The sequence below is a fragment of the Histomonas meleagridis genome, assembly GCF_020186115.1.
Source record: "Histomonas meleagridis strain 2922-C6/04-10x chromosome Unknown scaffold_143, whole genome shotgun sequence".
NCBI lineage: Eukaryota > Parabasalia > Tritrichomonadida > Dientamoebidae > Histomonas > Histomonas meleagridis.
In genome coordinates, this window is record NW_027150929.1 from 229,067 (window position 1) to 241,558 (window position 12,492).

Genomic DNA, 12,492 nt, shown 5'->3' on the forward strand with positions numbered 1-12,492 from the left:
ATTGACATCAAAGTCAAAGATACAAATTATTTTGGCAATTTTTTGTTTCTAAATAATATTTAATATTAATTTAATTTATTTATGTCATTGTTTTTAAGTGCAACTAGACAAGGCCTTCCAAAAATTATTAAATTACTTCTTAAACATGAAGAAATTGATATCAATGAAAAAAATATTTTAAAAGTTTTCATGAACTTTATATCAGCAATTTTATATTTCAAGTGATTATTTGGTATTAATCCCGATTTTTTTTGACAGCTCTTATAATAGCATCTTTAAAAGGACACACAAAAGTAGTCAAAGCACTTCTTAAACTAAAAGGAATTGATGTTAATGCTAGAGATGATGTTTATTTTTGTTGATTAATAATTATTTTAATTATTTTTTGTTTTTTAATGATTTTTGGAATATATTTATAAAGTTTCAAACTGCTCTTATGAGAGCAGCTGCAAATGGTTATATTGGAATTGTCAAAATGCTTCTTGAACAAGAAGGAATCGATTTTAATGCGAAAGATAAAATTGATTATGATAATTTGATGTTTCAATATAATTTGTGGAGTTAACATTAAATATTTAGGACAACACTTATGAAAGCATCTGTTGGAGGTTATTTAGAAATAGTTAAATTACTTCTTGAACAGAAAGGAATTGATTTTAATGCTAAAGATGATTTTTTGATTGATATAATATTTATACAATTTATTTAACATTTCAAATAATTTTTCGGAATTTATTTATGTGTTTTAGAACAGCGCTTATGGGTGCTGCTGAAAAAGGGAATTTAGAAATCGTCAAATTACTTCTTAAACAGAAAGGAATTGATTTTGATGCGAAAGATGATTTTTTAGGTTAATTAATTTTGATTATAATTATTTTTCATTTAAAAAAAAATTTTGGAATTTATTCACAGTGTTTTGGTCAGCACTTATTTTTGCAACTCGTTATAGTCATCCAGAAATTGTTGAACTTCGAAATGAAAAAAGGTAAATGTTAAAATATTTCAGAAACACTTTGAAAATTGAATATAAAATAACCTCTCTATAAAAGAAAAAGAAAATAGCCAAAGAATGATGCAATAGTTAATTACAGTAATGTAATAAAATAATTTAGTTTACATCCAAATTGTTAATTTTACATTAACATTTTCGTATAGTGTTGATTCAAAAATTGTAATTTTATATTAAAAACCTTGCAAAGACAAAAAGGTATTTAACAAAACATTTATTCACAATGAACAATTGCTTAAAAAAAAAAAAATCAAAATTTTTCTCCGCAGTTTACAAATTTAACCGATTAGAATATTCAATGAAATACCACCACTTTTTCTGTTGAATGAGTTCACTTTTCTCTTTATGCTTTCTGTTGTTAAAACCGTGAGCCCAATGAAGCTGTTAAGCTTATAAGGTCAATAACTTCTGTAAAATTTTTAACAATGATATCTTATGATGTTATATCATTGTAATTATCATCATCATCAAAAATCGGAAATTCCATTGAAATTCTGATCAGTTGTTTACGACAAATTGGACAAGGGTTTTTTTCTTTCCATATTTCACTTGCACAACTGTAACAACAACATTGATGACCGCAAGGAATAAATATGGCCGAACAATCATTTTCACAACAAACGACACACTTTGATTCAGGGAACACACGTACGGCTGCAGAGATGTGAACATTACAAAGTGGGCAAGTTTCTGATCTGTTTTTTGGAATTTTCTCGGAACATTTTGCACAAAATATTCTATGTCCACAAGGCACGCATATGTTCGTTGCTTCTTCCTTTTTGCATTTCATACACAAGCCTTTGCTATTACATTGCTTCATTTTCCCGATTGTTTGCTGAAAATCATCTTCTTTAAAAAATATTTTTTGCGCAAGTGGTAAATCTGGTGGTACTTCTATTTTAGGTAAAGGTTCAATAGTTTTAAATGAAATTTGATTGAATAGTATTTCTGGAATTTCTGATCTTTTTAAATTTTCTGCATTCATAACTAAGCGATACCCTCCGGGCACTCTTTGAGAGTGCTGACTTCCTGTTGTTTGATTTTGGTTATTTGGGTTTTGTGTCCTTTTCATTTTGTATAAAAAATGCCGAACCACTTGGAAAGTGATATCAAAAAATGATTTTTTTATAAAAACTTTAAAAAAAACTTTGTAAAAAATTTAAATAGATATTAAAATTATTGGAAGCAAGTTCTTGGAGGACATAAAAGATGAGATACATCTTGTTTTTTCAGGAATAAATGCCACATTTGGAGCATCTTTTTCAGCTACCGTCAAAAGCCCTCACCAAAAAATCCTAACGTAAGCGGTTATTGATTCAAATTTTTCTTCCATTCAGAATATTCATAGAAAAATGTCAGAATATTTATATAACGTTTTTTTATACGTAAAAACCTCCATTTTGAACTTTTTGTTTTTCTGAGATTTATTATAAAAAAATTGACTCTTCAATCATTTTGCTTCTTTGTCAGAATTGTAGTTGCTTTCAATCATTGACTCAATTTTATGACTTAACTTAAGTTCTATTACATTATACCAAATTTTTTTTTTAATATTCCAAAATTTATTCCAATTCCTTACATCAAATTAAAAAGTCATAACTTATATAAACATTATTTATGTAAAGTTATATCATTTGACAATATTTCTTTAAGAATCTGTAGACTGAGTATATATAAACATTACAAAATTTTATATTTTAACATGTATGAATTATTTTTTTTTAAAAATTCATGCTTCTCTTTAAGTCAATTATCATCAAATTTGGATCTCTTAAGATATATAGATTTTATAAGTAACATTTTATATTTTGAGTTATTATGGTAAAAATGCATTTTTTTTCAAAAATCAAAAGATATTTAATTTAAAATAAGTGGAATATGTTCGCCTTGAATCGTACTGCTTTTATCTGTGATAATACCTTATTAAAAATTTATCAGAGAAAAATCAAATTCGTCAACAAAAAATTGTTTATTTTAGAGTAAAAAAATGTGTTATCAGGAATGTTACTATAAAATTGAATTCTTTGTTTAAATTTTAATTTACAAATATTTACAAATATTTATTATCATTATTTCGAGTTGTAAACAGAAAATTAAGAAAAAGATTTGAAATCAATTTTGAACATATTAATTATTTTGATTTAATTTGGAAAATTATATCACGTAACTAAATCAAATTGGCTTTTACTTCAAAGATGTTGCAGATGAGCTACGAGTTGCACCAACACCAGCTTTGCTGTGTTTAACAATCTTCTTGCTCATTGCGAAATCAGCAAGAACATGGCCAATCATTTCTGGTTTGATTTGAACTTCGACAAATTCTTTGCCGTTATAGATACCGATTATGTTATCAACAAATTCTGGAAGAACAACCATTGATCTTAAGTGTGTTTTGACAACAGGTGGCTTTTCTCCTGGGCCCTTAACAGCTTCACGAGCCTTTTTAAGTTTAGTGATAAGGTGAAGATGTTTAACTCCGAAACAACGTGAGATATAACGCCTGCGTGGTGCTGAAAGAAGTTTGACAAATTCTGGAAGTTCCATGGCCTTGAGGTCATCGAGTGTTTTACCACGGAATGTATAGTTACGTTGTGCAAATTTGGACATTCTCCAAAAATGGTATGACCACAGACAAACCGATAAAACCGAAATTTGATAAACGGTCTTATTAAACGGTCACCAACTAACGTTTTTTCCTGATGTCTTCCATCGAAAAGAAAGCTTTTAAGTTATGCTGCCAAGGGAATGAAGAATTATTTAATCCAATTGTACCATCACAAGTTCCAATAAATTGTCAAATACAAAATGTTTATATCTTTTTTACTGATTGAAATTAACCACATAAATCTTGAATATCCATCATTTTTACATGCTGCAACTATGCACCAAAAAGCAAAAATGGTTCAACTTCTAATTGATCTCGGAATTAACTTAAATTTACGTGACATTAATATTTTTCATTTCGAAATGATCCATAAAAATTTTTGGTGTTTTTTATATTTTTTTCAAACAGCTGCTTGTTTAGCATGTATAAATGGGTTTAAACAAATTCTTAAAATTCTTATTGATGCAGGAGCTGATATTTTTCTTAATGATTACAATGGAATTTAAATCATTTTTATTTTGCGCCAATTCATTTAGCAGCATTACATAATCAAAGACCATGTTTAGAACTTCTAATACAAAACGGGGCTAATCCAACAGCACATAATATTTATTTATAATATATTTTGTTTCTTTTCTTTTTTAATGTGTTTTCTTTTAATTTTTCTTGTATCATTTTTAATATTTCGTGAACCAATTCATTGTGCAGCACGAATGGGTAATAATCAAATCATTGATTATTTAGTTTCACTTGGTGCTAATATTAATGCACAAACAATGGATGGTAGAACACCTTTGTTTGAAGCATGTTGTGCAACTGATGAAGAGTCAAAACAAGTCGGACGTATTTCTACTGTTTCGATTCTACTTAAATATGGTGCAAATCCTTTAATTAGTGATTTATCTGGAAATTTTTCAAATTATTTAGAACACCACTTCATTGGGCATGCTATTATGGACATGAAAAAGTTATACATAAATTATTACGTAAGATGAATGATAATATTTCAGATATAGTAGATATTAATTTGAATTTTTGGATGTTTATTTAATAATTTCGAAGTTTTTTTTAATGTTTATGGTGTGACTCCTTTTCATCTTGCTTGCTTTTCAGGTAATATTAATATTTGTCAATTATTACTTGAAAAAGGGGCAAATGTAAATGCACAAGATAAATATATGATTTGTTTATGTCTTAAAGAACACCAATGCATTATGCTGCTCGTGCTATTGCAAAAGATGTTATTAAGTTGTTACTTGATAATCATGCAAATCCAGATGTGATAGATGACGCAGGTGAAACACCTATGTCACTTAATGAAGGAATGACCGAAATACAAGAAATTATTCAAAGACATTCTGAACAAAATCGGAAAAAACTTGACTCAAGGTGATAATAGAAATTTATAAAAATAAATGTGTTTTTATTTTTTTATTTATTTAAAAACATAAAAAATATTGTAGATTTTTATGAAATTTAAAGATATAATATTCATCTTTTAATGTTTATATGAAAGTTTTACAAAAGTACTCATTAAGCATGAAAGAAAACCAAGATTGAACTATTTTGTTGTTATTTCTTGAAGATGCAGTATATTAATTAATTTAATCATTTCCCAATCATTAATTTGAAACATGAAATTAATAAAATTGATTCTAAATTAAACAGACAAATATCTTTAATATTAAAGAAGTAATAATAATTTAGATATTTTTATGTAACTTTTTGATGCATACATTTTCTTTATTAATAAATGAGTATCTGACAGAAAGTGATTTGATTTTTTAGTCAAAACAAAATTTTGTTGTGATGATGTTTCTTAAAATTTTTCTATTTCATCATTTCGAATTATTTTTAATATTTCATTTGGATTAACTACATCTTTAACATGTTTCTTATGAAGTTCCCAATCATTCTGATAGCTCTAAATAATTTTTATAAAAAATTTCATCAATTAAGCCTTTTAATGAAATTTTTTGTTTTCTTTTACTACTTTATAGTGAATAAATAGTTTATTAATATGTATATAACCTTTGTCAAATAATGTTCGGCAACCGGTAAAACAATTCAAAATTCACATAAAAGTGACGAAATCGTGGGAAAATAATAAAAACTTGATTCCAGTATTGATTTAGGCATACACCATTAAGTTGTTTGCATGCAATACACCTGTAATATGCTGAATCATACAAATTAATGATAGTTTCTTGTGGAATTCACTCCCATTCTTATTTAATTGCTAAGTATAATTCATCTTTGTTTCGAAAACTCCTACCTCGAAGTTTTTCTTTGATTTTTGCCCATAATTGCTTTATGGGTGATAAATCTGGCGAAAAAGATGGCCACTTAACAATTCTTCCATGCAAAATTTGTTCAAGAATTTCATGACATGGCTGATGAGAACCTGCTCCATCCTGTTGCCAAATAAAATTGGGAATTTTTTGTCCAATCAAATCTATACTTCTAAAATCACCCTATTTTGTAGTTCTTCAGTTTGTTTAATCTTTGGTCCAATTTTGGGAAACAATTCGTGAGCATATATACAATGGTAGAAAACTTGGTATGTATGCTGTAAAAAAAATTCAAAAAAAAATTCGAAAATGTAAAGATTTAATTGTTGCATATGAACATAAAAATTAAGGAATCTCAAATGCAATAAATAAATTAAATTATTGTAATTATGTCAAAATTGATTTAACTTGCATCCATATAATTTTTGATAGATTAATTAATTCTTCATATGAATCTGAATTCGGAAATATAATTTAGGGTTAATTCAGATGTCCCCAGGGGACAGTCCCCGGTGACATGTCCCCGGGTGTTCAATTTTTTAACAGTCATTGTGAAAATTTATGGATTTCAGCAGTGGATTTTTTTTCGAAGTTGGAGAAAACCGAATAAATTGAGTTTATCGGTAATACAAGAAGTTAAAAAGACGATTAAATTGCTTTTAAAAAAAACGCACTGATACCCTACCCATGAGGTTGAACAAAAGACAATTCTAATGTTTTATTTATTGAAAAATCGTCTAAAAATGTTTATTAGCACCACACAATGGTCACTGCCTCTAATTGTGAATGCGTTTGATTCTGTGAATGTGAGCGTTGGCATCAGGAGTCATCCTTCAATTGTCGTTCCTTTGGATGCTTTCAAATCTCCAAATGTCTCGCTTTGATATGTTACCAACGTCTAATAAATGATATTGGTACTTTAGAAAAGGCACTGTTGGCGATGTTTCGTCCCAAAAATAATGCAATACTTGGAATTGTAAGGTTTTAAATGATGAACATGAATAAAATGCACAATCCACATATATTTTCACTCTTTCTCCAAAAGAAAATGTCTCCAATGCGAACATGATTCAAATGCATAATTCCCAATCGATGTGACCGCACTCGGGATTGTGATATTTATCAATGAAGTACATGAAGCAAATACGTGTTTCCCAATTGCTTCAACGCTTTCTCCAACGCGATTCATTCTGAAACAAAAAAGTCATTTTTTGCCAAATGTTTTGGGAAAAAATTTGATGCAAAATTATTATACGATCAATACCTGTTGATACCATGGAAATTTTTATATATCCAAATTACATTTGAATGTAATAACATTGAATTAAAAACGACGACATTGAATTGAAACACACAATATACATTTTTGACATGAGTTTAATCGTCTTTTTAACTTTTTGTATTACCGATAAACTCAATTTATTCGGTTTTCTCCAACTTCGAAAAAAAATCCACTGCTGAAATCCATAAATTTTCACAATGACTGTTAAAAAATTGAACACCCGGGGACATGTCACCGGGGACTGTCCCCTGGGGACATCTGAATTAACCCTATAATTTATGGAGATGAAATATCAGATATTTATTTTTCAATAATTTAAATGAAACACCTCCTGAAATAAATATTATCGAAGATAATAAAAAAGAAATGTCGTACTAGAATCCGACAATGAAAAAATTGAAATATTGATCTGATGTTGCTTAATGTTCAGAACCAGCAAGAGACCTTATCAAAGAGTTCTTTATTTATGAACAAAAATTGAAAAAACAATAGACCCGATGGCAAGAGATGTACTAATGACCTGGCGCACAACCAACAGTACAATCTGAATGTTGGTCAGCACTTTTGTAGGAGAAGATTATCTCATTGTAGTAATTGCCATAAAAAAGATCATTATGCTCCAGCATGTCCATTTAAATTCAGAAATTATAGCTTTTTCTGAATGAGATCTTCTCTATAGTATATCAATAAAAGTTTTCGAATTAAATTTTATCAAATTTTAATAAAAACATTATGAAATAATTATAATCATAATAAAATACAATCAATAGGAATTTAAATTAAATAATATGAATATTAATTTGAATGACCAAAATTATATTGCTGACATTATAATCCTAATTTTTATTGAATTGTTTAGATTAGAAGTATTATTGGTTATATTAGTATAATTGTTCAAATTATAGTAGATACTAGTAAATGGATATTGATATGTATACACTTAAAATTTTAATTACAGCTTTTACCGATTAATTTCCGCGGGGTTTTTGTTTTATATGCGGAAAACGTTCAGTTTCGGAAATACAATATCTTGCCATTACTTCAAGAGTTTGATCCCAATATTGTACAACAAATTCGAGTGATCACCTTTCTTCATTTTTATGGGATTCAAAATAGTAATTCGATAAATCTGACTTATTGAATGCAATGATCGACTTTTAACCTCATAAAAAAAAGACAATTTATATCCCAAAAATGTTGTAAATAATTTGTTATTATCAATTCCAAGTTGTGATCTTCCTTCCTTTAATATGTTTCTAATTTGCTTGTTTGAATTCTTTGGCTTTTAAATCGATTGAAATATCAAGTGTAATTTATTTGATAGACAAAATTGGCTTTTATGGGTATTTGGGTTGACTAACAAAAATATTTTTTCTGATTCATGTAAAACATATTCCTTCATTAATGTAATAATTTCAATATCACACTAGAAACTCATATTTTAATTTTTCAAAACCAAATGCGCTCAGCAAAGCTAATTCTATTTATTTTGGAGTAAATGAAAAGAATGGCTTATCATCGGATACACAGCTGTGCGTCCATCCGTTATAATATAACACATTTTGTCTTTTTCAATGCGGTTTCGTATTGTCATAACATAAGGTGCCAGAATATTTTCGATCCAATATATCATTGATGCTTAAATCATATGTCCTTTTGCAGTCTGATAATATTTTGCCCATCTCGGGAAAAAGGTAGCCGGTTACCAAGTGCCAACACTACATAAAATCATTTTGAATGAAATAAGTCGGAATATAACTGTTTTTCTTGATGAGCACTTTTCAATGATAAATAATGAACAAGTGTATTCAAAGGGCAATCAAAATTTTCACTAAAACAATTCCTCAATTCAAAAAGTGATGTTAAATTGAAAGTACATAATTCGAAGAAATATCTCACCTTATTATTGCCCACTTAGCTTTCCAATGTAATCATAAAGAAATAATAATGCTGTGTTATAAGAATGTTCAGATAGAAAAAAAAATGAAAAATTGCAGAAAATTACGATTCTTCCTGCAAGATTACAAGCTAGATTTTCGTGCTTTTAATTTTATTGGGATATTGAATGTTAAAAGTTTCTGCCAAAAATTCATTTTTTTTGCCTCAATCTTTTACGTTATAAATTATCAATAAATTCAATTAGAAAGTCAGAAATATGAATTTCACTTCAGCTTCCACTGCAAACAACATCAGTAAAGATCAGGTGACCACTTCCATGGTTATTTTTCCATGGTCGGCAATCTTTATCTACCAGCAAGCATTTTTTCCAAAACTTGAGACTTGATTCAGATATTCCTGTATTCATAGCTAATTTGTAAATTGAAGTTGTATTATTGATAATTCGATCACTGCTTCGACCTTTACTCTTACATCTTTTTTTAAATAAACATTAAGCATATTCCCTCTGAAAATTGGTTTCATGTTTACAAACTAATTCCATTTATTATAAATGTTTTTTGAATAGTTTAATAAAATTGTATGTGAATTCAGGCACTTTTTCCAAAAAAAGCCACAAGTTCATTTTACACTTTTTGTAAAACAATCAAATATTTCTAATCGAATTCCATTTCTGGTGATCTCAAAAGTTTTCTCTGAAGCCAAATAGAAACAACAGGCACACGTGATTCAAGGGTTCGTTAGAATTACTCTCGAGTTAAAAAAAGCAACAATTTTTTATTATTATTTCGCTGGATAACTATCAAAATTACGACACATCTAAGCAATAATTGGCTCTGTGCTCTCCATTTGTATCCTTCGTTGAAGGTACATTGCCATATCTCTTACATTTTCATTTTCAGATTCGACGGAAAATACTGTTTTAACTATTCCGGACGACGCCAGCTTGCGCATTAACTTCTTTCCTTTTCCACCTTTGGATAGTTCGTTAATTAAAACAAGAATCAACTCGAGCATTGGCATTTGAAGGCATGGAATATCAGACTCGCAATAATCTATGATTTCGTCGCTTATATTATACTTCAAGAACTTTTCTTGGACCTCATGTGAACATTTTGTTAATTTTAATAATGCTTCAATTGCGATTTCCTTAAGTTCAATTGAACCTGTATCCATTATATCAAACAACGTTTCTGTGAGTTTGTCATGTGTTAAGAATGGAACGGCAACCAATTCTAAAGAATCAGGAAGTGATTGAATTATAAATTTCAATCCAGCCTTTGATAATTGTGTGTCCGGACTTTCTATCATCTCTGATATTATTTTAAAGTCAACTGGGGTGATAAATGACCTTCTCATAATGCTTTTTAATTCTTCATCTTCAACTTTATTTGTTTTGGAAAGTGCCTCGGCGATCGTTAAGACCAAAAACGATAGACAACGATAGACATCGTCTTCTTCTTGATTTTCTATATAGAATTCAACGAGTTTTTGAATGATGCTGCTTTTGAAAATTTGATGGATTATAACGTCAGATTTCCGAAGCATAAACTGAAGCGAATATAAGATATAAGAAAACGAATTTATGGCGATTTTTTCAGTGTAAAGTTCAAGAAATAGTGGATACGATTCCTCAATGTCTTTCCCATACTTCGTGATGACATAACAAAAAACTGTAAACTTTGCTGGTGGTAAATCTGCTTGACAATATTTAACGAAAAGATCATAAAAGTGGTTAAGAAAGACATTATATTTTTCATCAATTGACGAAAAAGATTCAAGAAGATTGTTAATAGCATTAAATGAATCCTTGAGACCATTTATATCACATTGTTGTGATATGGAATAAATAATTGGTTCAACACAATTAACATGTCGAAATACTTCTTCAAAACGTGGGTCGCAATATGTGAATGTTGAAATAAAACGAACAGCATTACAATATAATTCTGAAATTCCAGGATCTTCTTCATAATTTAAGCAAGAAGCTATTGCCGTAATTAGGCCGGTGTTATCCATTATTTTAATAAAAGGATTTACTGGAGCTTGATGATTAATAAATATCATTGAATTTTGAATAAAAAAAGTGGTTAAATGAGAAATTTGCTCACTAACTAAATACTGATTAGTACCGATGTTTTCCACAATTGATTTACATGTTTCAAATATATTTTGCAGAACATTTGGAACTCCAAAAATATCATCAATTGTTTTTTCCTTTGGGATTTCAATCCTTTCACCTATCTCATCTAAAAAGCTTGCCTTATTGAAAGAAGGAGTAATGACTTTGTAGAAGTCACACATCAAAAATGATGACTTGTATAACGGTCTCAAATGGGGCACACCATTATAAAAGTGAATTCCTTCTTGACACCCGATTCGTTGTTGGGTGTTATCAGAGAATATGAAAACATTGTTCTCGATATTCAAGATATCCTTTTATTTAGAAGACCATTCTTAATGTTATTGTTAATATTATTGATAGAACTTTATTTTAGATTTGTTTATAAATCAAAATGCGGATTTTTCGCAAGCGTAGTATTATTGCTTATCTTTGTATACGCTTTGATGTTTTTTGGAATTCATTTTTTGAAATTTATTCCAAGTGAAATCGACCAATCAAAAAATCAATATTTTTCAAATCAACAGATTTCATGTTTTTTATCACAAGTTTTAAATTTTGTTTTTTCACCTATAATTTTGGTTACAAAAGAAAATGCAAAAATTTCAGACATTTTATTATCTTTCATCTTTTTGGTTTTCATTCGAACTATAGGAATATTTTGGACTGTGTTCACTTTGGTACATGTTATACTGTTTTCACCAATGGTTTATTTTTGGATTGTTCAAAAATATTTAATTTGCTAATATGCTTACATGCGATTTTGTAAAAAAATTATTTGTATTATTTTTTTAGGCGAATCTTTTTTCATATAAATATTCCCAAAATATTTTATTTGTTTTCATTTTCAAAATTTGATCTTCTCAAAAAACATATATTCATGTAATCATTTGTCTGTGCATTTTGATTATATTAATATGTGAAAAATGCACATGAGTTTTAAAACTTTTTGTGATACAAAATTAAGCATTGAAAAACTATTAATCATCCATGAGATACTATAAACTATATTATTACATTTAATGTGTCAATCACTCTATCATTTACTTTTTATATTCATTCCGATTTTCTTTATTTTATGCATATGAAACAACTATCTCTAAAGAAGATTCCAGAGGTTTGAATAAAATTATTAAAGTTAAAATTTTTCACTTCTTTTTGAATTATTTTCATTGAAACAAAGTTATAGCAAAATGTTTTAGTTTTTTAAAAATACTTGCATAAAATTCTACTTTTCATTATATAATTCATAGAAAATAAAAATCACTACTAAATTTGATGATTAAC

At 28.2% G+C, this 12,492-nt stretch overlaps 2 protein-coding genes across 2 annotated transcripts; both read right to left on the reverse strand.

Annotated features, from left to right (window-relative positions):
• Positions 1-3,193: 3,193 nt before the first annotated feature.
• Positions 3,194-3,616, reverse strand: GO595_009935 (ribosomal protein S19; the record flags this gene model as incomplete). The annotated part of the gene is made up of 1 exon (XM_067923675.1): positions 3,194-3,616. The coding sequence occupies one exon, from the start codon at positions 3,614-3,616 to the stop codon at positions 3,194-3,196; it is 423 nt and encodes a 140-aa protein (XP_067769884.1).
• A 6,286-nt stretch (positions 3,617-9,902) lies between these two features.
• GO595_009936 (uncharacterized protein) lies at positions 9,903-11,102 on the reverse strand (the record flags this gene model as incomplete). Its single annotated transcript, XM_067923676.1, has 1 exon — positions 9,903-11,102. The coding sequence occupies one exon, from the start codon at positions 11,100-11,102 to the stop codon at positions 9,903-9,905; it is 1,200 nt and encodes a 399-aa protein (XP_067769885.1).
• Between the last annotated feature and the right edge of the window lie 1,390 nt (positions 11,103-12,492).